Consider the following 26689-nt stretch of genomic DNA (forward strand, 5'->3'; position numbering starts at 1 on the left):
CACTGCGTCTTTCCTCATTGCAGAAACCAACTCTGACTGGTAGTGCGCGCGCCTGCAGCGTATTTAAAAGTCGAATGGGTGCAGTTCGCGGCTATCTGTTTCGATTTAAAATGCACGACGTAAATTTGAATATACGCGTTTATGCACAAAAATAGAGGAAGCTCACTTGTGGTAGTCCACTGTGTGAGGTGTAGATCAGTTATACTTTATATGTATGTATTGAAATTTTATTGAAAGGTATTCGCGCCTGTTTAATTCTAACCCGATAGCACGGCCAATAAAAGCAGGCGCATGATGTGAAACTGCGCAAGCATAGCTTCACCACCACGCCCCAACGCGCTGCAAGGAAACGATAAAAAATGGAATTGAAGGTAAAAATATACTGCAGAAAGAATTTTTAAAACAGCTCTGTCAAACGAAAGGCTGTAGAGTAGCTGTGCGCTGTCACCGAGACTGCAAGAATTGGGTCATTTTAAAAATCAAACTGCGCGCAAATTAACGAGGACGTGAACACACTGAAGACACCACAAGCGCAGTGTGTTCACGTCCTCGTTAATTTGCGCGCAGTTTGATTTTTAAAATGCGTCAATACCAACTCGCCCAACTTTCGACTCTTTTAAAGAATTGGGTCACACGATTCTTGTTCGCTTTGCAACAGACGGCGCAAGACCTTCGTTAAAAACTTTTGAAACACAATCACGTGAGCAAGTTCGCTGAGTGACATCTTCTGAACCATAAAGTTGCAGCTAAAAAAAATAAAGCAGAAAAAAAAGCATTCAAAAAGCGATGATGACTGCCTTCTTGCGCGTCACGTGACCTATGACGTTGTCATGGCGGCCGACAGCAGCCGTCTCGTAAAAAAACATGGCGCCGAGTGAAAGCTGTCCGTGAGGGCGATGTTACGCGAAGCCCTTCGCTGATGTGTATCACCTGCGCGCTTGGATGCCTCTCCTAGGCCGCGAGCCTCGGCGATTCCGTCCTGCTCCATCGGCCGGCACATTCGGCCGGCTCTGCGCGCCGAGAGCGGCGGAAACCGTCTCGATCGGCGAGTAATAAAAATAACAGGGCCGACGCTTTGTATCCCTTTCGACGACATGGCGGGTCGAGGAGCGCTCAAGTCACAGCCCGGCTCTGCCGCTTGTTCCTACGAGGGATTTGACAAGCTGACCAGCAGTACTCTCAAGGTGAGGCCGATGCGGATCACCCGCTAGCCGGAGCGCATCGTCTGTTTTTAACTCCGTTCAATCCATCGCGCGCGGTCCGTGTGTCGTGCGGGGGAGACCTTGTGTCGCCTCGCTTTGAATAAGAAAGCGCGTCGGCCGAGAAAAAAGATAAAGGCGGGAAGCGTAGCGCTGGAAGCGGCACCCACGGATCGCCTGACAGCGGTTCTGCCGAGCCGACAAGGGAACGCCAGTAGCCTTGGCGTTTCGTTGCGGTAAATCGGGAGCCGTGTCCGAAACGTGCACGCGTTTTCTCGCGTTTCGAGCCCGTATGTTTGGGTTCGATTCTCCGTTCGAATCGCGCGATCACCGGTCACGGTGGCAGGCGATTCGTAGGGGAATAGTGTCACGGCAACTCGCGGCTAATTTGGCCCGTTAATGATCGTGCGTGAGTGCGGTAGCGGCCGCACGCGAGTTGAGTTGACCGGGTTTTTCTTTGCTTCCTGTCGACTCGACCCGGTGCGGAATTTCCGATCGGGACTTTCGCTTGCGCGCCCAGCGGAGCGCCGTATCAGCTCTAAATTTATCGCCCTCCTTTTTTTTATTATTATCCGCGAACGCGAGGCCTTCACACCAAACTCCGCGTATCCAGTTTATACTAAATCTCCTTGTTCTTTCTCCAGTCGTGCGTGTCTGTCAAAAGTCTCGGCCTGAGGTGAATAATCTCGCTTTTTTCGCCTCCGTGGGTTAAATAGTTAAACTCCAATTCATGCATGTATGGTTTTCATGCCCTACCAGACTTGCCATTACTCTCAACTCGCGACACATTACTACTAAGTATTCCATTCTTGCAATGACAGTTCCAGCAGCGAAAAAAAAATGTTCGGTTGATTTGTTACCGTGTAATCCGTCAGGCAGCGAGTCATTTCGTTTCGCTTTTCTCATCATGTGCGCGCGTCTCTCAATTCTTTCAGAGACACCCGAAGATGGAGCTAAGCAAAGCAGACCTTCTTAAACTGCTGAGCGTACTTGAAGGAGAGTTACAGGCGCGGGAAATCGTCATCGCCGTTCTCAAGGTAACTATCTCGTCTTAGTAACGCCACTACCAACGTTTAACGTTGGCCACTACTACCTCATGCAAGTGTGACTTTTGTCAGGGAAACGCCTGCATGATTAAGGCTTCAAATGGGCTAATTAGTTTGGTGCTGTAGTTAAAACTCAGCAACACAGCGCTATGGAAAAAGGATAATACTTGCATCGTGCAATGCAGTGGAGCTGGCCTGATGCCTTTACTGCAGTGTAGATCATGTATTGTTTGCAGTTAAGCATTTTTAGTCTGTATAAATGTGTGTGTGGTGTAGCAACATTGTTATAAACACCCTGATCTAAAAAAATCTGGCTTGTTTGCACCCAAAGAAATTTTTCCCTGTTTTATTGCATATATTGTTACAACACTAAGGACACCACTTACCTCGCTTACAGTTAAATAAAAACCAGTTCTCACCCTATTCATTTACCACATTTACATGTTTGCTTTTTTCTGTATGTGATCTGGAGAGAAAAGTTGATCCCACCCTTTCCAAAAGCAAAAACTGTTTTTACAGCCTAATTCAAATACTGAAAATCTTGGGGTGAAAGATAGCCAATTTAAATTCGGATGGATCGGAATAAAGTGTACTTGAAAATAGCGTGATCTAATCAGACTATTTCATTTACTAAATGTGCAGTGTTTGCATAAATATTTCAGGGGAATGGTTCAAATGGAATGTAACTTGTAATATTTAGGCCTGGTACAAATGGGTTTGACAGTATTCGGCTGGAAAGTGGTCATTTAACAGTACTGTTTACAAATGTGGTGTTGTACAAGATTTTATAAAATTGGATCTTTGTGCAAAATCCCAGCAGAAACGAGCGAGCAAATCGCTCTTCGGCAAAAGTATCTTTTTTAATATATGTTGCACTACCTGCCCATGCATTGTAAATAGTGAATTTGGATCAATTTAATGTCTGCTATAATTTCATCACACCCCGTACTTGTCTCAATATCTGAGATGAGATTCCTTTGTTCAGAGAGGTATAAATTTGTTCTTTTTAATTCAGAAAAGTTGCGTATCCCATAAAAATTGCTTTACCATTTAATCGAATTCGGTGTTTGTCAAAACCGTAACACCTGAGCTGTGAGGCATGTGATCGTGGAAGGCTACAGAATAAGAGTTCAAAATTCTTCGAAATGTTGTTGGTAATGTTTCTGGAATTTTTTTTCACTTAATTTGGCTAAATCTTAGCTGTCCAACTAATATCCATTAAACATTGGTTGATTGTAGTATGCATTTAGACTTGGAAGCATCTGGGGTATCTTTGACCTCTCAAGTTGCCCTGAGCCAATTGATTGATTGATGTCATTTAGTTGTTTATTAACTTCATAAAGCCCTAATGAATTCCCTTTGATTGGTATTCCTTATTCGTACACGCACACTTGCTTCGAGGCACTCCATCAACTTCGTGCGTGCAAAGTGCAAATGGTGCAAATGTGCCTGTGTCGCTACAGTTCGAGTGCGTTTCTTCCCCACTCCTTTAGGCGGAACAGGTGAAGCAGCTGCTGTACCCGCCGCGCAAGTTGGCGGTGGGGAGCGGCAGCAACGGGGGCGCGTCTGGGGGCGGCAGCGACCCGTGGGCCTCGCTGCAGCGGGACGTGCTGAACGCCTACGACGGCCGCCTGGACACGGCCGCGGTGCGGGCGCTGCACGGCCTGCAGCTGCAGCACCTCGAGCACCTCATCGCACTGCACCGACGCGTCCAAGGGCGTGCCCGCGAGGAGTACCGGGCCCTTGAGCAGCGCTGTGCAAAGGTTGGCAAATGCTTTGCTTTGCTTCCTTTGATGGGGGTGTATCATACTTACCCGCATCACACGGGTGCTGAGCTATGAAAGTATGTTGAGGGCAAAAGATTGCCAGGACATTGCTCCCACCCACGGAACAAATTCTGCAAAGTTTGACGCCTTTGGAAGCTGGGGATGCCCCTTGCATGAAAACGTCTTAAAACAGGCATCCTGAGGGCATAAAAAAAATGACAGCACTGGTTGAAACAACTTGGCTGGATTGAGAGGGAATACAGGTAAGCTCAACATCAGGCTGATATAGACACAGTGACAAAAAGAAGTGTAAATAGGCAACAACCAGAGGTTCAGGACGGAACTCTGGGCCTGATCAACACTGGACCTGGACCAATAGTTGGTGGGAGTTTCAGTGGTTTTAGAGACAGTGACGGTGAAGCTTTTTAAGCGTGACATGTCCAGGGGTGAGACAGCTGCGCATATTGCGCACTTTTGATACAAATCTGCTTTCCTGCGCCAGGCTGCTCCAAAAGCTTGGAAATTGCAAAAATTGCGCCAAACTGCTCCAAAACAGTCTGAGAGCCAAGGATTTTAACGATCCCGCCAGTTTCAGTGGTGGAAAATGCTTACTGCCGGCATAATTTTCCAGCATCCCCAAGGTGATCCTGTTTGTAAAGGTTTGATTGATTGGTCATACAATAAAACACCTGCTTAAAATTCTCCCCAAGATAGTTTTTTCGAAGATCACCATGTCGGGTTGCACATGTTATAGTATTCTGTGAGTTTTTTAAAGTTTTCTCGTGGAAAACAATTGCAAAGTCCTGTAGAAAAATTATGTATGTGTACTCAGGCGACAAACTACTGGTGAAAATTGATGACGGCAATTTTCGGAGCGCCGTATATCTCCAGAACGACATTACTGGGCGCCGTCATCTTGGTGTGGTGAATATTGGAAAACATGGCCGTCGGGCGAAGCAGTTGCTCGTGGTTCATCCAGAGTGCTCTTCGCCGATTTCTACTGTGGTTTTGGTTATGGGGGTGGCTGGGTTTTCATTTATTCGTTTGATCTATTGAGGGAAGTTGCGTGACTCGAAGAACGGGAGTTCATCAAAAACAATGTGAATTCGCCGTGTTTCGGCCTCGAGTGAGAGGCGCGGTGCGTGCTTGAAGTGAAATTTCGGACTCATTGCGGTGTTATAATAAAACGCTGAGTTATTGCTGTGTTTGACAGCGAACTTGCGAGTGGCGGAAATGGGACAATCGACACTGCAGAAGTGGCGGTGCAGGCTACATCGCCGCAAAATGTTCAAACAGTGGCCGATAGCGGGACAGGCTATTATTGTACGCTAGTAATAATGGTTTATCTATATGAAGTGAAATTTAATGCCAAGAGGGAGATGGCTAAACATACCAACGTTATTGAAATTGCGATCGTAGTGAATGTGCACCTTGGGGATTGAAATGGGAGGGCTGGTGGGGTGCGAAGATTGTCACCTCGCTTTGCGCAACTTTTGCCATGCCTCTACAATTGTGTGTAAAGCCGAGTCTGGGATTACAAAAATAATAATTTCAGCCTTCACATGATAATGAAAATGCCTTACGATTGCTTTTCGATTCGATTGTTTTCGATTGTTTATCGATTCTATGTTTTCAACGGCACTCCATGCTATCTATGCATAGAGCCTAAAGGCCGACCTCCATGCAGCGAAGTTTCTCGGCGAACTTGGCGCGGCGGACGCCGTGGTTTGACGCGCCGCTCAGTTTTCGTCCACCCAACCTCCATGCAACGTGACACGGCGAACGCCGCCGACGGAAGACAGGACAGGAAGTACAACGAAGTACGAGGCTGTGATTGGCTGCGGCCTCAAAATGCAGTTTGCCGCTTCCGGTCGCGTTCGCCGCCGCGCGTTCGACATCTAGCTCGCGTAGATCGCCGGCGAACAGCCGTATTTTCGACGCCGGCGGAAGAGCGGCCGCCGCCGGGCGACGTTCGCCGCCTTTTCGCCGACATTTCGCTGCATGGAGGTCGGCCTTAAGAATTTATGAATGGCTCGTAAAAAGGTAGTGCAGTGCGTGCCTTGTGATACTCCAGTAGAAAAAACTTCATTGAAAGGCTTTTTCAGTGTTATGTACGTTCAAAACCCATTACAAAGTGCAGTCCCCCCCGAGTTGCCAAAAATTTGATTTTTAGGCTCCTAAGGTGACGTAGTAAATGCCATCATTCTGCTCCAAATCAAGGTTCTTCTTCTCCAAAATTGAGATTTCGCTGCTCCAAAAACTGCTCCCAAATCTGATTCAGCTGTCTCACCCCTGCATGTCAAGTGCGGCCGTATTTTTGTTTAGAGTTTCGAACATCGAAACCCAGACTGTTGCTTTTCCGCTTTGTGTCCTTGGATCTTGGTATTGGATCATGGTGTTGAATCTTTGCAGTAAGCACTAAAGCAGAATGGATCGAAATGTGATGATCAGTGTTGAATCACTCACTTGTTTGTCTGTCGATTTGCTTCAGAGGACACACTGTAGCAATTCTTTGACAAGAATTCCAAGGCTCGGTTGGTACGAATATGACCTATAATTAGCGTAACCTTCATGGGGACAATGACTTGTCATTCTTCTGCTCAGAGGAGCACTGGGATTGGCTTCTCGCTTTGTGTTTCTGTCCTCATCGTGGTAAGCAGCATGACCTGCCATAAGTGGAGTCTCACTCGTCAATCCACTGCTCACTTACTCTATTGAGGTCCAGCTCATCCTCAAGTTAGGTGTGAATGGGTCACAACAGTGATTATGATAACGTGTCATAACATGTTCAAACAAATTTCTATGACAAAGCAGTTCTGTTCATACAAAAGAGGGCATGGTGTAGATGTACTGCGTGATGAAGCAGACGCCTGGTACTAGCAAGCTTGCCCCAGCAGCAGTGTCTCATCTCGTCTTGTCTTGTCTTGGCTGCAGCTGTGCCGGGAGCTGGAGGAAGAGAGGGGCCGCCGGGCGCAGGACACAGCCCAGGGCGACGACGTGACCTTCCTGCTGGAGAAGGAGCGCGAGCACTTGCGCCACGAGGTCGACCTCGAGAGGCAGCAGAACCGGAGGCTCGAGAAGGACCTGCAGCAGGTGTGTGCTGCTGCTACTGGGCAGACGGAAGAGTGTGCTCCTAAGGCAACCTTTCTTTTGCGATTGGGCTGTGCCAATTTTTGGTGGAACAGCATGTCACTTGAATGGAATGTCTGTAAAGCTCCCGGGGTGGAACGAGTTAATGAGTGCACCGGGAGGCAAGATGAGAGGTGAGGATGACTGCAGTGGTTGTTGTCCTTGTATTACAAACCAGCTTGAAATTGCACACTGCAGTGAGTTGCCGTCTGTAATAATGAAATTCTCAAGGCCGTTAACCCTTTCGTGGTTCATTGTTGGGGTACACCTGAATTGGGTATTCAAGGATAAATTTCGCGCTTTTTCGCACAAGTGGGTAAAAGGTCTGGACCTCAAAGGGTTAATACCAGCAGCGTAACTCAAATCTAGGAGAGACTTGAGGGGCAGGACAACTTCTCTACAGTCTTCAACTTTTTGCAGCCTTAGCTGCTGCCATTAGCCAGTGAGAATGTCGAGCGGGGTACAATCACAGGGAAGGGTTTCGTGACAAAAGAACTTAAATATTTATTTTGCTGTAGCGATGCATATATTGTATTCTGCGATGAAAGGAAGGACCTTAAGCTTGAATCACGCAACCCTTGCTGGTTACTCTTATGTTTCAGTGTAGTGAGGAAGTGACTCCTTGCTTTCCCTGCAATCTGGCTGCCCACAACGAGCAAAAGGCCCCTCCAGCCATCCGTTTTTTTTTTTTGTAAATGCCTGCTTTGGCTGTACATGCTTGACGTTAATGGAGAGAACACTGTTGTGCCCCCCACCGCAGGTCACGGACTCCCTGGAGATGGAGAGGAACCGGCAGAAGCAGATGGTGCTGCTCCTCTTGGCCGAACGGAAGCGGCTCATCCTTCGCCTCATCCAGGAACGGCAAAGGGGGGACCAGATTCTGCAGGTGAGTGCAGCTATGTCACCACCATTTAGGCAGGCACTTGTAGTTTTCAAACCACAAGTTGTTAGTATCCGTTCAGGAGCCTTGTTTTGGACCTGGGTTATGGTGCTCGAGCCCTCTGCAAGGTGTAACTAATGTAACCGGTCTAACTAAGTGTGACTTTGCAGACATATCTCCCACCTCACTTACTTTGTTTTGTTTTCTTGCAATGTTGTTTTGGTAAAGCACGTGGGAAGCTCAGGGAATCCAGGATCAAAGGAGGAAAGAAAAGGCAGCCTATCATAGGCTGGGAGGGTGCTCCGTGTAGGTGGTAAGGCACTCTGCCATTCTGGCAAGGCATTAATGACAGCAGCTGCCCTTGTTACCGACCTTACGGTAACTAAAAAACACCTGACTGTGTGCTGAGTGGCTAAAAAATTACAACCGTTCCACTCAATGTGGAAGCTGTAAGAAGTGCAGAGCAGTGATTCGTCATAATATGGGCTGTAGCGCCGTTATCCGCTCACTGCTACCACCCAAAGCAATTCAGATTTCCTGCCTCCGCAGTGCTTCGCGCGCCTCCTGCCAGAAACTGCGCCAGCGGGAGTTCTGCTCTTTTTGAGCTTGCTTTTCCTCTCACATGTGCCAGTGTTTCACTGCCACTTTTTTCGCTTGCTATCGTAAAAACCAACCCCACGAGCGTTCCTAACTAAATGAACGCGGGCACTGCCGGTTAGTTATGTATATTCTGCCTCAAATGTACCTGCAGTTTTGTTTATGCTAAACAACGAGGAGATGTATGACAAGCGCCAGCGCTTCACGAGTTTTGAACGCTTACGACTATATGAGCCGCTTGGCTTTTGAATCCCCTGGGTTACACCACGAACAGCCGCTACGACGGAACACCGTGTGGCTCTACTTGGGTCCAGCGGGCGAGCTACGATGACAGGGCGAGCCCCTGAAGTGCTCTGCACTTAAAAAAATGTCCACACACTCTTCATGATGCCCTCCCCCCTTCCATTGCCTCGTGCAGAGCCTGAAGGAGGAGAAGGCGCGCTCGGCGGAAATGGTGGAGGGACTGGAAGAGGAGAGCAAGCGGTCGCTCCAGATGGAGGAGGAGCTGGAGCGGCAGGCAGCCGACTTTGAGCTGGAGCGGGAGCGCTTCCAAACACAGGTGCGTCGGGGGAAGGGGAGATCGTGCGCCACAAGGTGTGCAGGTTTTACCAGAGAATCGTATTTTTAAGCAAAGAGGGATTGAAAATGGAATAATGAGCTCGTATACCGATAGGGTTAAATCATTTCTGTCATTCCTTCAACATTGGTGCAAATGGTTTCACCCCTACCAGTGACTGACTTCTCCCTCCTACTGGGTTCATAATTTGGTTTAGGCTGGGTGCTTTCATTTACAGCGAGAGGTGCATACACTTCAGTGTTCCCTATACTTGGATGCAGCCTAATAACGACAACAAAGTGGCCCCTGCACCTTATCACTGCAGCCTGCACGCGGTGCAAAGAGTGCGTTACTGGGAGTACTTTCGACATGACGGGAGTTTTTTCTGTGATTTTTTTTAGCGCAATCTACATGTAAACTACTGAAATGATGACAAACAATTAAAATGGTTGCAGCGCAAAAAACGACGACGGACGAGTGAGGAACAAACGGGACGAGTGTTCCTCACTCGTCCGTCGTCGTTTTTGCGCTGCAACCATTTTAACTATGTACCAACAAGCCCAACTGGTTCTCAATGACAAACAAACTGTAATATACAGACGATGTCATGCAGTAAGTGTAGAAAGAGAATTAGAGGAAGAAGTAGCAGCAGCAGCTTGGAACGGCAGCCTCCTGCCTCTCTCTTCCCCTGACTGGTCTTAACATGTGGTGCCGAAACCCCATGCAGGAGTGTCTGGACTCTACGCTTGAATGGTAGGGACTCGTTTCTTGTCTACTCCGCCACTTTGCACACCAAGGGGGTGGGGGAATTGTCTGAAACGTACACCCGTGAACATCACTGGCAAAGACCAGGAACGACAGAGTGATGGAGCGCCTCAGATTGAAGCTTTGGACTCGAATACCGCATCAGAGGAGACTGCTGATTGATGCTTTGTCGTGTGCTGGACGATGAAAATGACACAGTCAAACTCCTCGAGATGTACAATCGGCTCTTTGCCGGCAACACTGAGCTGATTAAAATCAACGATGAGTTTGGAGAACTAATTACTGTGCATGCTACCGAGTTCAAAGTTGTAGCTGAGTACAGGGACCTGGCCATCAAGATGCTGACCGAACTTCTATCTAAGGTAATCTCTCTAGAGCCACCGTTGGCATGCATCCTTCAAGCGCCAGTTGCTAAGATTGTCATATTCAATCAAGAAAGAATGCCAATGCCTGGTAAACCCCAGCAGCTCCATTTCTGATCTTTAACAACAACGCTGCCGATTGGTGCTGGGCGACCCCGGATTCGGCACTTCTGTTACGGGAAGCATTGTGCACAGAATAAGAGAGGAATGGGAAGCAGCGAGTTCACCAGCGGACGCTTCCGGACTTGTCCCTTCTACGGGGAGTGTCGAACACTCCCAAAAGCACTCTTCCTTGCAGCCAGGCAGTAAGTACTCTGCTGCAAGTCGAATCGTCCCTGCTTGAGTGCCAACAATGATCGTAGCTGCAAGGACGGAGTTCTCTTATCACGGCCACGTCCAGGAAGACAAGAACAGATGAGACGCCGACGGTGCCATTTCTCAGTTCCTTTTCCGAAGGGCTACATAGACTTCGGTCTGAATCTAACTCACCTTGAACTCAAGGAACAACGCCCATTAAGCTTCATGTGAATGAGCCAGCAACCAACAATGCGGCCACTGTGGACATGGAAAACAACAAAGAGAAAGCGGCTAAGCATTTGTCCAACGCCACCTACAGTGCTACGCCATTGGTGGAAAAGCCAGGTGCCTCAACTGAAGAATCGTCATCCATTTCTACACCCTCGAGCTCAGAATTGGCAAGCGCTGAAGCTGGATCGAAGAGGATAGCACGAATGACGCGGTCTCCCAGGTACGAACTAGAAAACGTCACCGGAATGGCGGCCTCGTGTCTCTCCTGTCTCTGTTTTCTCTTTGCCTGACTGGCTTTAACATATAACAAGGTGGTCGAAGCAGCTACTCTGAGCAATGAAATAGTGGTTGAAACATCCACCATGGAATCAACTGACGAATCTGAAGGGCATAAGTGGATTTCACAGAATAGCGAGACGTCGTGTGCCACACGGAAGGACAGTGTTGGGCCACAAGGGGGGACTTGACACGCTGCAAGAGTTGCATCACGGTTCGACTGAAGACGGCGATTAAAACTGCTCCACAGACGTTTCAGCCACATCCCCAGCCATGTCGTTCAAGTCCCCAGACAGCTTCAAAAAGACCGCTATCAAAACGTCAAAGACTGGAAAAATGGGCTGGTCAAACAGTTTGTTGTTCAGTGAAAGCATCAGCCTGATCACATGGACAAACATTACAGCTGCCCGACAGCACGACATGGGTTCTATTCAAGCGTCTGGCCACATGGATTCATGGATGATGACCACACCTCACCAGAGTTTTCGTGCGAAACCTAATGGTGGTAGCCACGTGGTCTCACGAGCTTGGTACTACTTAGTACGCTTTCCTGTAAAAGGCAAAAACAGAAAAGGAGAGCCTAGTCAAGCGGACGAGTTCGTATCTCATTCTGGAAAGAGCCAAGGCCCACCCACACTTATGAATATTATGAATACAGGGTTGGCTCTGAAGACTTCTCTTACTGCAAAGCATTGTCAAAGTGCTGCAAGGAGTGCAATTGCAAGATAACCAGGTGTGGCGAGGAAAACAGCTCATCTTCACAAATGCCCTTGCCTTTGTGGAAGCATGCCAGAAAGAGAGAGCTGAACCGACTTACGAGAGAAATAAACGAATGCTTCTGCCCCCAATACAAAGACAAAACCTGTGCATGGAATTGTTCAAGGACTGCAAACTTCGTTCATAGAAGTTGGTCCCAAAGGAAGAGTTGGCAAAGAAGACAGCTATGAGTGTGGTAAAGCTTATCGATGGCACAGACTTTATGAGGGAAATGGATGTGGTTTGTCAGTACACTTAGGGGCAGTGGGGTTCTGGACCCTATGTTTTCCGCAGTTAAGTCCTATATGTTCCCAGGGGAAGAATGTAAAAAAAGAGGTGGAAAAAGAAATTGCGGCAGTTCAGAACGGTGGCCTCCTGCCTCCCTGCTCTTTGCCCGGCTGGTCTCAACACTAAGTGCAATCTCCTTTCAAAATGCGCATGTTTACATCCAGGTCCAGCATTTGGACGGAGTGATACACTTGCCGTTGTTAATTTCTACGTGCCTGTAGTTTGGCAACCAGAGTTGGCATGACCCTTTTCAGCCCCAGAGTAATACCCGTGCCACACCTCACGAAAAATGACATTAAGTGCTTAATGCCTTAAGTTTTAATTTCAGTAATTCGCTGCTACATACAAAAATCTGATGCCATTTACTCAAATGTCGTTCTTAGTTTAATTAAGGAGTTCCGCACAGCTCATTCGCCTTCACGAATGACTTAAATCTGCCTACTCTCGAACGTGATGAGCACCAAATGAAACCAACGAAACTCTCGGCACCAGAGTGTTGACGTAGAAACGTAGCTGAACTTCGAAATAAGGCAATTTTTTGTGCACTCTTGGTGGCGAAGTCTGAAGAAGATGAAGTTCACTAAAACAGCAGCAAAAGGCAAAACATCGTGTTACTCATCATGCTGAATTTTTCTGGATTTGGCTACCGCTGGCAGACGACGGCAGCTGCTGAAGCCACTCTAAGAAATGGCTCACACCATTTTTAAGAAAACACTATTTCTCATAACATTTTTTTTTACCCTTGTAACACCTTTTTCTCTGAGTTAAAAACTTCTAAAATATCAGTGAATAGTTTTTTTTTTTTTTTTGTCACGATCACCATTATTTTAATGCCTTTGCCTTTTGGTGTGTAGCATGGCCTGCCCAATTAATGTCATTCGGTATCTGGAGGCCTTAAACAGTGGCACGGATATAAGGCTAAAGACAAGCTGCCCCCTCGCAGGTGGCTGACCTGAAGGCGCAGAATGCCCTGCAGCAGGCAGAACTGGAGCGGCTACGACAAGAGGCGGAGCGGCTGGTGCCTCCGCCACCGGCCCCCGCGGCACCCCCGCCCCTGGGCGAGGGGGTGCGCAGCGCCACCGTGGTGACGCCCGCCAGCGCCCCCGCGCCCGTCGTCCGGGCAGCCGTGCCCACTCCCGCCCCACCCAGGGGCGTGGCTGTCGGACCCAAGGTCCCACCCCCCGCCGCCAAGGCCTCGCCCCCCACGGTGCCACAGGTGAGGGAAGGTGGGGGACCGGGAGCCGATTAGTAGACTTACTAATCTACTAACTGGCCTTTTTAGAACCATTTAATTAAATGAACAGGGGCAGGTGCCCAAAATGTAAATTTTAGCTAGTTTACATTCTCTTATTAGAGGTCCAAAAGTTTTCTGTATGTTTTATACATGTTTAAAAGCCTTCTGTACTTAGAGTTGCACTGTACTGTAAAGCATTCTGTTGAAAAATCAAGCACTGTATTTTGCTGCAACCAGATGTTTGCGGAACATAGAATCGTATGTTCGGTGCACTTTCACTTTCAAGGTGCAAGGGTATGTGCAAAGGAACTAGCACTGAAGGTGCAACCATCAGAGAGCTTTTCGCAACCTTATAGTTATGCAGACTACATCTGCGTTGTGGCAGTTCCAGAAAACGTGACATTTTGCTGCATTTTTTTACAAATCCCAAATTTTGGTGACCCCTGAAAAATTGTCCCTTGACCTGTGTTCCTTGGCTGTGAACCCAGTGTCTCTGATGGGGCCACCTTATAAAGTCTTTCATAGGGCCCACATGGGTGCAGCTGTTTGTAAAGGTTTGCACCACTCCTGCCTTCAGTGTTGCTCAAGTCAGCAATTTTTTTCGCAGCAGTTCAGTTTTCAATGATGCAGATTTGACTGGAACTCTTTTGTATTGTCTGCTTGGCAAACTAGATAATGTTCGGTTCCATCTTCTACATTGGAAATGGAGCCAAAGTTAGAAAGGTTCTGAGCTGAACTTATTTGTTCGGCCTCCTTTTATTTAATAAAAAAATGAAAAAGCTCTTTTCCTCGCTTTTCTGTTTCTCATAATGCCTGGTGAGGTGTGTCGGAGATGCAATTTATCTCCCGTCCCACCCACCCATGCCAGGTGCCCCCCAAGCCCGCACCCGACCGAACAGTTGTACCCAAGAAGGTGTTGGCACCGGGGGCAGGACCGGCGACCCCGGGCACGGTCGTGGGCGTGTCAGTGTCCACGACCGGGACCGTCCTGCGCCCGACCCCGCCCCCCGTGCCGCCCAACAAGCCCGTGCTCCAGCGCAAGGACTTGGGGCCGAAGCCACCCGTTCCACCCCGAACGGTGCCGGACAGTGCTGCACAGGTGGGTGGTGGGAGCTGCACCACGAGCACCGCCTCCTCCCGCTACACGCACTGCACGGTGACCACAACACACCAACGGCGGGTGGCAGTCGGGGGGACCGGTGGTGGGACCTCCGCAGTGGTCGGCCTCGACCTGTTTGGGCCCGAGCTGGCCGACTTTCAGAGCCTTCTCGTCTCCATGGCGATGGACAAGCCGAACAGCCCGCTGCGGGGAGGCTCGTGAGGGGGGAAGAAGTCGTTGCGTCTTGCTCGCTCTACCGCTTGCGTGTCTGCTAAAGGGCTCCCAAAGGGATGGCACTCGGCACTCGGTCTGAAGGGAGAACTCTTTTGAACACGAGAGCAGAAAGGTGGGCAAGTTGGTACTTGGGATAACGTATGTGTTCTTCCCAGCACAAAATAAAGGAAACGCAGACGAAGAATGTGGATGGGACAGGCAGGTCGATGTCTAGTGCTTGTCCCGTCCACATTCCTGTCCTGTGTTCTTATCCCTTCTGTGCTAGGAAATATGCATTAACCTTTTTAAATGTGCCTGTCTGTGTAAATTTCAAATATGGCATTTATAGCGTCCTGAGTGTGCGCATAGACTGTAAGGCAGGCTACGGTAAAGTATCCAAATCAGTTTATACGTGCGAGGTTTATATTGACGAACCTCTCATCAGTTTAAGCAAAAATGCCCATGTTTACAAGATTTCGGCACACGTTAAAGGTCCCCAGGTGGTCACGTTAAATCTCCTAATTTTCCTTCAAAGCTGATTTTGAGGAGCCACTTTTAGTTTGCATTTTAGTGGGTAGTACAGCAGAACCTTGTTTTAATGAACACTGATATAGGGCATCGTCAAATGTACAGAAGTAAAATTTGAAGTTTGGTTTGTCGAGCTCAACTGCTCTGGGAGGAGTTTTTCTTTTTATAACGAAACCAAAAACATAAGATTCGGCACGGTATTAGTTACAGAGGGGTATTTTCGCTCATTGCTTAGCTACAAACAGGCAAGGGTTAAAAATTCAGACCCTCATCGGAAAAGGAATTTTCCAATGCAGCCACTGCAACGACTGAATTGTAAAAGCTCTTTACAAGAGTTAGGTGACGGCGGTCAATTGCTGAGCAGTCACACGGTGTAGGCAGCGCCCTCTTTCATGGCTTGGAAAGCCATGCTGCCAGTCAGCGCTCATCTGTGAGCACATTTGCTAGTGCGCTTCTTTATCGAACGCACGCTCGTTCACGTGACTGGCCACCAAGGGCTGCGACTTGCACAGCACTGTATTGAATTAGTTTAACTTAGTGTGGTGGAGACAACGTAGTGCTTCTCTCAGTTGTGCCATTACTTCATAAGTAGAGGTAGCATGGCAGTAATAATTACTGCTGACTACCAAAAATTACCACTAACTGCAAATTAACATTTGCCGTCTTGATTTCTGGTAGCATCAGACCAGGGTGTCCAGTTCTTTATGGAATAATGCGAAAGACTGGTTGTTTTATATTTACCAGCTGATCCTTCGAAGTGGGGTGCGGACAAATACAAGGGTGCCAAAAGCAGTGAAGAAAGAAAGGAAGTGTTTGTGCACTGAGAAAATAAAAAAGAGTACAGGAAAGTTAAGCATTATCACTGTGCGAGCACACGGAGCTCATATTCTCTTTCCGACTTTGCGAACATACTTATGCTAAAGCGGCGGATTTAATAAGGTGCGGCAGCAAGCAAGACGCAACTACATAGTTTTCGAGCCTTTCGTGCTGCTAAAACAAGCGCTAAAAAAGAACGGCAGTGTAACGTTTCGTAGAACTTTAGGTTTGATGCAGAGCGATTCATCATTAACGTCGTTTTGTATCAGCAGCGTGTCAGCGACGTGTGTCTGTTTTCTCCTCACCCGCGACTCACTGTGCATTGTAGGTTACCATTAGTATCGCATCCTCACGCATGATAGCACAATCGTTGTTGCACTACCTTTTTGTGTTCCTCCTTCCATGCAAGGGGCATTTTGCAGTGCATACAGTGCATTCTTTGCAGTGGCGCGGTTGGAAGTCTGTCCAGAGTCTAAATAACCTGGCTGGCTCTGTTGACCACCACCCTCTTCCGACCAGTGGAGTGCCCTGTGCATGATATGCACTTGCATGCCTCTGAATGATGACTGCGACAACACTGGAGTAGTCCCCGTGGAGTAGCCCCTGTGGAATGACCGGTGGCATGTGTACGTGTTACCCCAAGTGTGAACAAATCGAACGTGTGTAAAAAAAACCGAAGAAGTCCTCTGCGTCCCACAACTCGTGTGCATGGAAGCGTCGATTGCCAATCGCACCTTAAAGGTTGATGCCTTATGCTGCTTAGAGTCTGCTTTCGGCGTTGCCATATGCAGCTAGTCACTCTACCTTTTCTGTCCTTTTTTTTCTTTGGCGTCTAATAACAGCACGAGGCACTGAAGAGGACGCCGTTTTCTGTTTGTGTGAGTGACCTCGGATAACTGGTTGTCAAGCATCTGCATGTTTTAGCGAAACCTGCCTTGGAGCTCAGGCATGTTTGTTGCCTGAAACCTCACTACTTAATTGAGCGGCTTGTCATGTGTTGCACTGTCTTCCTAATAACAGCTGTTTAGTTACCAAGTGTAGCAATAGACAAGAAAGAAACATTGAAAAAAAAAAAAAGGTGTCATCCCACGTAACTATCAAACAATAGGAGTTAGTTGTGCTCATGTGATGACTTGTTTTGTATTTGAAGTTTCAGGACAAGTGTGTTCTTGTCAAATGGGCTTTCAGCTTGCCACGCTTCTTGTGCGAAGTTTTGGATTTGAGGGGGGGTGGTTGTTGTTGTAATGTTTGTCACTTTCGTTTTTCATTTTTGTTGCTCCTTTAAAAGTAACCCTACGGCTGTGGGCTATGCTGTCATGCATTTATGCTCTCGTAGTGGTCAGCCTTAACTGCACGTTGAGCTGAGTTTTCTTTTTTTTTTTTTACGTTATTTTTCAACAGCCATTCTTTTGTGCCTTCTCACCCCTTGTTTCTCTCTCTCTCCCTCTCTCTCTCTCCCTGCTCTTTCTCTTCCTTCATTCTTGCAGGGTGGTGTACAGAGGTGATAGAACGCTGGGACGGCTTGCCTATTGCCACTACTCCCCCCGCACCCCCGTCCTATTGGGCAGCTTGGCGCAAACACAAAGCAGATTGCGGTCTCCAAAACGCTTGGGCTTGCTCGCGGCAGCTTGAATGCTCCCGCCTTGCGCCTTCCCCTCGCCTCCCCCTCCCCCTTGCCCCCTCCTCCACTGCCATCGCTGCTCCCGCAGTGCTCGTCCCGCCGTCTTGGATTTGGGTCTCGTTTGGTCCCTTAGCAGAGGCCTGAACTGAGTGGCTTGTCACGTGCTCGGTCGAATGAGTGGAACGAGTGTCCCGCGAGCACATGAAGTTGTGCTGTAGTTTCTGTCTGAACACGGGCGGCGTAAAGCTGACAAGCTATTTTCTGTTGATGCAATGCGTAGACTTCTTTCTAGATTTGTACCTAAGAGATGCAGTTGCACCCCCGTCGACTCAAAGTTACCCTTGCACGAGACAGCTTGCGGGAGCAGTGTGAGAAGCGCGGATGTTGTGTTGAATTTTTGCCTGCACAAGCGCCGAGTTACTTGTATTTTCGTGGAACTTGGACGGCTTCAATTTTGGCACAATGGAGAAAGGTTGGTCGTGATGGTGGAAGTGAACTGCCTGTAACTGTGATTCTCAGTGGTTGAACAGCGAGGAGCATTCAGCATTGAGAGGGATGGAGCTTGTTAATGCGGCAACTGTTTGTACTATGCGAAAAGAACGCTCGCCGAAGATTGCAGCGGCAAACACAATTGCTGTTATTCAACCCTTGAAAATTGCGTTGGGTTTAAAAAACGCCCTGGAATGAATGCAAGTTGTAATAAATGAAGTGGGTTACATATTTAATTGGGAACTAATTATCACTTGTCTGCTTCCACATGCATTTATAGGAGCAAATTATGATGGAGTTTCTGATGATTAGCCCCACACATTGTGTATTCCACTGAGAAATGGAGGCAACTGAAATTTTAGCACTTCTATAATTACACAGGCCAAGCATTGAACTGTTTGTAAAAAGCAGGGGTGAAATTGTTTTAACTGAGCAAAATAAGAGAGTTTGGTCTCAAACAAGGCAGGTATGTGGATCTGTGCTTACTGAGCTAGGGGTTTTTTAACAGCTACTGTGATTGACTTGCTCACTGCGTGACACCTCAAGCCAGTGTCAGAACTACTTGGCATGTTTGTCTAAGGAGACAATAACGAGACCTTCATGGGGAGTACGAAACAAATATTGTGCACACGTGATCTATAACCCTGGGAAGCCTTCCGGAATCAGGCACTTTAGCGCAAGTCAAACACCATTGGTGCGACATCAATCAGTGAGCGACAAGCAAGCTGGGTTCACGCTAGCTTGGTTGGGTAGTGTTACTTTGCAACGTTTAAAAACCTTGGTGAAAGCAGCCGATTTTCGCAGCTCTTCGTACCCTCCGTGATGTTCTCGTTACTGTCACTTTCAACTGAACGGCAGGTTATTTGTGCAAGGTGTTCCACGAGCAGGGCAGAACATTGCAAGTTAAGACTACAAGCGTTGCATGAAAGTCTGAGTAGCATAGCTTGTTCAGTCGTCTGTGAGCCATGGTCGTTTTCATTTAGTCCGCGCTGTGTCGAAGGTTTTTAACTCACTCGTGCCATTTTTGTTTGGCGTGATACACAAGTACTGCTTGCGCAGCGATCACACTTAACTCCGCACTACAAAGCCCGAAAGAGAGGCTTGAGTGGGAACTCCTGTACAGCATTGCTGACACACTTACCACTGTATAGGCACGCGATTGCACTCTCGACCCGACACACACCACCCAGGTGCTGCTGTTCGTCGCAACAGGCAGTTCTCAGTCACCCAGAGCTTTTGTGAATGCCAGAATTATACGAACGACGAATGTGTTTATTCTTGTCCACGGTAACTTATGTAGTCTCTGTGCTTGAACGCACCTGTAAATGTGTGAGAGATTTTTTCAGAAGCTATTTTAGGATATGCAAAAGTTATTGAAGATGCAGTGCCGAGAGAGTGTGTGCAGCCATTTCTTGAAATGCGAGGCTAGCTTTGACGGGGCAGCTGACTCTTTTTAAGCCGTTGACGAAGTGTTTTTCTCTTCCAGTGTTCTGCTTCACTGTTTTGTTGCGCTAGTGTTTCACTTGTTTGCACCGTGATAGATGCGCCCATGATTGATGAACACATTGCTATTTTGCCTTAGCATTGCCTTGTGTATTCGTTTATGGATAGTGCGAAGTTTACAGCCTTCCCGACAAAGAATTATGCACACTACCAGGTTCGTGTCCCCGACCGATTCACTGCTTTACAAGGAGGAGTAATTGACACCGAAAACATGTGAAAATCTCCCCCACAGATATTGTGTCAAACTCAGCTTGAAAGAAGGCTTTCCCTGGAGGCTTTCCGTTCACAGGAAATGCAGAGAAGCCTGTGTATAGGGCCTGGCCCGTCCCGTCTTGTCAGTGCTATGTGATCCAAGGGAATAGGTAGTTTGTGTGTTGGAGCAACAACTGTTGCTTTGCGTTGAGCTTGGCTTTGCAGCATGATTACCGCAAGATGCAATCACATGCAGTCAAGGACATATCTGTCTGTCTGTGCGCTCTAGCTGTACTGGAATCCGCAGCAGTGGTTGTCCAACGGCTTATCGAGCTGGGCCTAGTCGAATCGGTAGGCTGGAAAATGGATGGTCCAGTTCTTGCTGCAGACCTTGCACGAGTAGTGTGTTGACTACTGTCGGTCGGTGTCCGTTGGCGCTTGTCTGTCGGTCGCGAGTCTTGCTTTTTGCGTTTTGAGTCGTGCTCTTGTGTTGCAATAGTCGGGTGTGTCGCATTTCCGTCTGCACTTAAGTTATTTGAAGAGGCGCGGCATCTTTTTGCGAACTGCTGTGTGTCGTGTGAGTGTGTGTTGTACAGTGGCTGTTGATACGCAAGAGCTCCCCAGGAATTGGCGGGCGCAAAGTGAATTTGTAGGGTGTTCTTAAGCCTTTAAGCATATACTGCACAGCTCCCTGTGCGGTGTAGTCAACTGAGGAACAATCTTTTCTCAGTCCGTGTTGAAAGATGCGTTGGTTATGTACGTGAAACCTACGTGTTGCATCCTCACGGCCGCAGTTCTTTTTTTCTTTCTTTCTCTTTTTTTCTGGCCTGAAAGCTATGCACGAGACGACAGTTTGGAAGGGCATGGCATTTGTTCGTACTCATCAGTCGAATCGGTACTGTACAGTTTCGGAACAGATATCACAGTTTTGTGGTAGAGGGAAGTTGCTGTCCACCGCTGTAATGGGCTTTGTAGGAGAGCTCTGAAACTAACGCGTGCCAAACCAGACACAAGCGTAGTCCTCCACTTTTGACGAGAGTGATGTTCACCTTGGAACTACGGTTGCGCACAGTGTATTATTCCCCCGACTATGACAGGAACGTCTTCCAATTTAGCACCAAACCGAGTTTCGCACGGGAGCATGGACCCCCAGCTGTTAGCGACAAACCATCACTTCCGTTAGTTCGAATTAGTCCGCTTTCCATCGCCTGCTGTGGAACTGAACCCTACCCTCAGCAACTGCGGTTTGTAGCGATTGTGGGTAGAAAATTGGCACGTGTTGACCTCGCAAGACTTTTTTTATTTTTCAAAGTCGTCACCAGTGTGGACCACGAACTTTGGGCCTAGTCATGCTTACGCTTTTTCAGCTGATGGTATTTAAATGCACTTTTAAACGTTAGTTTTACTCATGCCGCAATGTGTGCCATCGTGTGCTTATGCAGACCTATTTTTTTAGCTGCCGGCAGTGAAAGTGTGAGAAGTGTTTTAAGCAACAAACTTTAAAGTTTGTGAGTTCAACTCTTTGTCTAAAGCTTCGTCCACGCCAGATTTGGTCATGGGCTGCATCAAATTTCATTGCAAGCATTCCACCTCTTGCGTGCAGTTGACGGAATGGTTGCTCAAGTACAACACTTAGTTGTGTGGAGTAACTATTTATTCCCGTGCATTGGCTTCAAATCTATAAATTGAAATCGCAACATGGGTGAGATGCTTGTGTTTATATCTACGGGGTAGAATAAGTTATAGTGAACATTTTCGGGCTATAGAAGAGTGTATAGTGTGGTGAGGTTGACAAGTTGGTGGGCAACTTAATAACAGCTTGTACAGGATCTGTTTGTTGCAGTTTTAGTTGCCTCTTTAATTAGTTGTATTAATAATAATATTAATTTGAAGTCTGCAACAACATTCTGGCTTAGCAACAAAACTGGCTGAAAGTGCATGGAGTTCGGTATGTGAAAAATTATATTTGCCATTTCTTGTCTTTTTCTTGCCTTAATTGTGTATAAAGAGCGGAAAGCTGAAATGGAGGACTGTTGGTGGGGTCACCTATGTTCCTGTTTCTATGTATGTCACGAAAATTGTATTTCAAAGGCTTGGAATTTCTAGGTTCCAATTTTGAGAGCTGGTTTCACACTGGGGAGGAAGTTTGTCGATGTTGTGCCCTTTCCCAATTTTTGCCTCGCTGGTCACAAAGTAACCGTACTTTCGGACTTATAATTGAAGCGCAATGTTGCACAGTTTGCACTCTCTTTCTTTCCGCCAGTGACGCGACAAAATTAGGGCCTGACCTAATTGCAAACCATGACATGCGAGGCTGTCGTGTTGCAGTTGTCCCGATCGGTGCCGATTTGTTTGCACAAAAGGGCGTTCTTCGAACGTCCGTATTTTAGCACCTGTGCTCAACTTCCGTGTGAAATCTGGGGGCCAAGAATTTAATCGATTCACCCGTTTTTCTGCGTGACTGTTCTCTCAACCAGACTGTGAAACCAAGATATATAAAATTTTCACGAAATACTGTGACTGTATTCAAAATGCGGCCCTATCCCTTCCCCCACAGCGTCTAGTGCAGATCCACGAAATGTAAAAAAAGTGTAAACGAGTTAGAACAACACTGTCACTCACCCAACTATGTCAAGGACTCTGTGTGAATAGCACGGTGCATGTGAATGCACAGACAGATGGCAGGTTGACATTTCTTCCCTCCTTGTTTTTTTAGGTCTTGCAACACTCGCGTCTAACACAAACCGTAACTAGTCAGCTCATGGGGCGGTCATAGATGGGCGTGTCTGCAAGGGGACCGCAAACAAGGCGTGGCGGCCTTACTAATATCAATGACAGGTTGAACACATGGTGGTGATCACTCAGGGAAGGAGCAAGTACGAAAGATAGGCAAAAAATTCGACGAGGGGGTCACTGAACCTCGCTTAAAGTTTTGAAATCATACTGAGTGCATGTCTGTCCAGCTGTCACAAAGGACATAAATGCATATAGATCGGCACTTACTGGGTTGTGTTATGAAAAAGGCACGCACGTAGATTGGCACTCACTAAGTTCTGTTGTGGAACGGAGATTGTCGGAAGAAACTGCTCAAGTTTCAGATTTTGCAAATTGAATGTTTTTGTCATGCTGTGTTCATTGCTCTTTCTGATTTACTGACAAATGCTCCCTTTTCGCTCATTCCTGATTTCCAAAAAATCATTAGCTGCGAGTCAGCACTCGTTGTGTTTACTTTCATTCTTCGTCTTTCTGAGCTGTTCCCGTACCGTAAACTCTAGCCAACGTCGTCAAATCGAAACTGAGTGCTTGCCACCTTGTGTTCTACTGATGCTATCCGTTTAATTAAGCAGCCTAGATTCATTGACTGTTTTGAGGTTCTTTCCAGACAGCCACGTCTGATGCCATAGGTCACCCTGTTTTGTCAGTGGGCAAACATTTTACACTTCTTCGTTTTGTTGATTGGCCGTTGTGTTCTTGCGCTCTTTTTTGTGTGTCTACCAATTTACAGGCAGCTATGAAACTTTGTTCTGTGTTCACTGTTGGAAGTGTTCTTGTAAAACTCACCAACATGGCGTGTTTGCCAATGGACCTTGCGCGAGAGACTCCATGTCACTTTTGCTGCTGCTCTTTTTACTTTTCTGTTTTTTAACTTGACATGCTAGCATTTTGAGGATGCCAGCTTTACCGTTCATGCGAAGTCTGCTAAAGATGGACTTGTGCCATATCACTTGAGCGTGTTCCGTAGAGCTCTTGATTGCATTTCGTTTTAATTTCGTGTTGAAGACAGCAATAAAAAACTAAAACAACCTCACGCACAGTTGTTTGTTGTCGTATTCTCCCCCAGTTTCTCATTTTGAGCAAGTACTCCTCTCGCATAAAGAATGCGCATCGTACAACGCCATGTGGTGAAGTGGTAAATATTTCTCTAAAAAGTTCAAAAATTAATTTGTCCTCGAAATAACCACCCGTAAGTGCGAAATTCTCATCTCTCCACTCCGTTTCTTTGTTGGAAAAAAAAAAGTTATTGTGCCTTCACCGTTTTCTTGAACACCAGTGCATCTTGGAAACACTATCCAATTATGTTTCTTTTTAGTATTAAAAAGTAATATTTTAAAAATTCGCGCTCGGGCGACGTGTTGGTCGTACAGAGTGGCAAAACCTCGCAGATGCGAACGAGCATTTCGTCAGGGGAGGTACAAACAAAGTTGAATGCACAGCAAAAACTTAGCAGTTTGCAAAAGTGCAAAGCTAGTGATGTATGAAGGAGTGGCTTGTGAGGCATTATATTCACAGCTGAAGGTACACAACGCAAAAATGTTGCCAAAAAGAAGGCCCAGAAACGAGAGCTTCATTATACAAAAAGCATATGAAAATATAAAATTGAAGGACCAATGTCAATAAATACCAAGTTGCGTCATTATGTCGAAATGAGCAATGCCTGCTGGGTGAATCGTTGGTGTATCAGATATGCAAGCCATGATGTTTTCACAGTCATCCCGTAATGAAGTGGCACAGCTCACTGCATATTAATTGAAAGCACGGCTTGCCAGAGCCGCCTGCAAAAAGTAATGGCTGTGTTGACATGTGCATTTATGCATATATAGTAAATGGGGCCATGCAGAGTAATGCAGATAGTTTAGTATTTTCAAAAAGTTTATTAAACAAGCACAAGAGGCAGTTAAGCAGAAAATGTTGACATGTGCATTTATGCATATATAGTAATGGGGCCATGCAGAGTAATGCAGATAGTTCAGTATTTGCAAAAAGTTCATTAAACAAGCGCAAGAGGCAGTTAAGCAAAAAGTGTTGACATGTGCATTTATGCATATATAGTAAATGGGGCCATGCAGACTAATGCAGATAGTTTAGTATTTGCAAAAAGTTCATTAAACAAGCGCAAGAGGCAGTAAAGCAGAAAGTGTTGACATGTGCATTTATGCATATATAGTCAATGGGGCCATGCAGAGTAATGCAGATAGTTTAGTATTTGCAAAAAGTTCATTAAACAAGCGCAAGAGGCAGTTAAGCAAAAAGTGTTGACATGTGCATTTATGCATATATAGTCAATGGGACCATGCAGAGTAATGCAGATAGTTTAGTATTTGCAAAAAGTTCATTAAACAAGCGCAAGAGGCAGTTAAGCAGAAAGTGTTGACATGTGCATTTATGCATATATAGTCAATGGGGCCATGCAGAGTAATGCAGATAGTTTAGTATTTGCAAAAAGTTCATTAAACAAGCGCAAGAGGCAGTTAAGCAGAAAGTGTTGACATGTGCATTTATGCATATATAGTAATGGGGCCATGCAGATAGTTTAGTATTTGCAAAAAGTTCATTAAACAAGCGCAAGAGGCAGTTAAGCAAAAAGTGTTGACATATGCATTTATGCATATATAGTAAATGGGGCCATGTAGAGTAATGCAGATAGTTTAGTATTTGCAAAAAGTTCATTAAACAAGCGCAAGAGGCAGTTAAGCAGAAAGTGTTGACATGTGCATTTATGCATATATAGTAATGGGCCATGCAGAGTAATGCAGATAGTTTAGTATTTGCAAAAAGTTCATTAAACAAGCGCAAGAGGCAGTTAAGCAAAAAGTGTTGACATGTGCATTTATGCATATATAGTAAATGGGGCCATGCAGAGTAATGCAGATAGTTTAGTATTTGCAAAAAGTTCATTAAACAAGCGCAAGAGGCAGTTAAGCAGAAAGTGTTGACATGTGCATTTATGCATATATAGTAATGGGCCATGCAGAGTAATGCAGATAGTTTAGTATTTGCAAAAAGTTCATTAAACAAGCGCAGGAGGCAGTTAAGCAGAAAGTGTTGACATGTGCATTTATGCATAGTAAATGGGGCCATGCAGAGTAATGCAAATAGTTTAGTATTTGCAAAAAGTTCATTAAACAAGCGCAAGAGGCAGTTAAGCAGAAAGTGTTGACATATGCATTTATGCATATATAGTAAATGGGGCCATGCAGAGTAATGCAGATAGTTTAGTATTCGCAAAAGTTTATTAAACAAGCGCAAGAGGCAGTTAAGCAGAAAGTGTTGACATGTGCATTTATGCATATATAGTCAATGGGGCCATGCAGAGTAATGCAGATAGTTTAGTATTTACAAAAAGTTTATTAAACAAGCGCAAGAGGCAGTTAAGCAGAAATTTTTCGTAACTGCTCGAGATGTTTGGTGGAACTAGAGTTAGGCTTGCAAGGCTGTTCAAACTACGAGTAATGTTTTAGGTAATGGAGGTTTAGCAACTTCGATGGGGTGAGTAATGCCGACAATGCTAACTCGAGTTACCAACAAATGAAAAGTAAGTGATCTATCATGCAATAGCAGTAAGTGAGGGCAGTTATGCAAGTTATGGCGTCACTACTGTTATAATTTTGATGTTTTCGCACGGGTGCTGGTAATGTGCACTCATCAGACAGTACATGCACATTTATAGCCCAAAGACAGCACTTGTGTCGAGTGATTTGTAATCGGCAAGCTAGTAAAGTTACCATAAATGTGGACAAAAGAGAAACGTAGCATTTTGCAGTTAGGTGCGCGTAGAGCCACATGTTGGTTGTTGCGCCAGATAGGGTAGGGATACCTCGAGAAGGCAGTTTTGTGGGAAATATTGTTACTTGCACTATATCTAACGCAGCAGATTCAAAATTTTGTATAAATGATGGAATTTTATTATAGGTGTCTTCGATTTTGCTGCACTCGCTGCACTCATTCAGGTAGTGCAGCACTCGCCTATTCGATTTTCGAGTGCAGCACGCAGCGCCTGCACTTTTCTCTTCGATTTACCAACGGTGCAGAGAGTGCAGGATGAGTTTACGGCTTTCCCTGCACCTC

At 46.4% G+C, this 26689-nt stretch overlaps 1 protein-coding gene across 5 annotated transcripts; it reads left to right on the forward strand.

Annotated features, from left to right (window-relative positions):
- The first annotated feature begins 828 nt into the window (after positions 1–828).
- Positions 829–23653, forward strand: LOC144159379 (uncharacterized). Of its 5 annotated transcripts, XR_013320290.1 has the most exons (10): positions 829–1184; positions 2135–2236; positions 3739–4008; positions 6946–7104; positions 7901–8026; positions 9036–9176; positions 13092–13364; positions 14251–16779; positions 16881–16916; positions 17526–23653. XR_013320290.1 is itself a non-coding variant. In XM_077690825.1 (9 exons), exons 1-9 carry the CDS (start codon positions 1095–1097, stop codon positions 17541–17543), a joined length of 1410 nt encoding a protein of 469 aa, XP_077546951.1. In that variant the 5' UTR covers positions 831–1094; the 3' UTR covers positions 17544–23653. The 5 variants fall into 5 exon arrangements, 2 of the variants coding, with proteins under 2 accessions (XP_077546950.1, XP_077546951.1); XR_013320288.1 differs by having other exon boundaries at positions 14251–16916; XR_013320289.1 differs by having other exon boundaries at positions 16881–23653.
- The last annotated feature ends 3036 nt before the right edge of the window (positions 23654–26689 follow it).

This window comes from Haemaphysalis longicornis, unplaced genomic scaffold (genome assembly GCF_048455015.1).
Source record: "Haemaphysalis longicornis isolate Haplotype H1 unplaced genomic scaffold, Haemaphysalis longicornis Haplotype H1 scaffold_10, whole genome shotgun sequence".
Taxonomy (NCBI): domain Eukaryota; kingdom Metazoa; phylum Arthropoda; class Arachnida; order Ixodida; family Ixodidae; genus Haemaphysalis; species Haemaphysalis longicornis.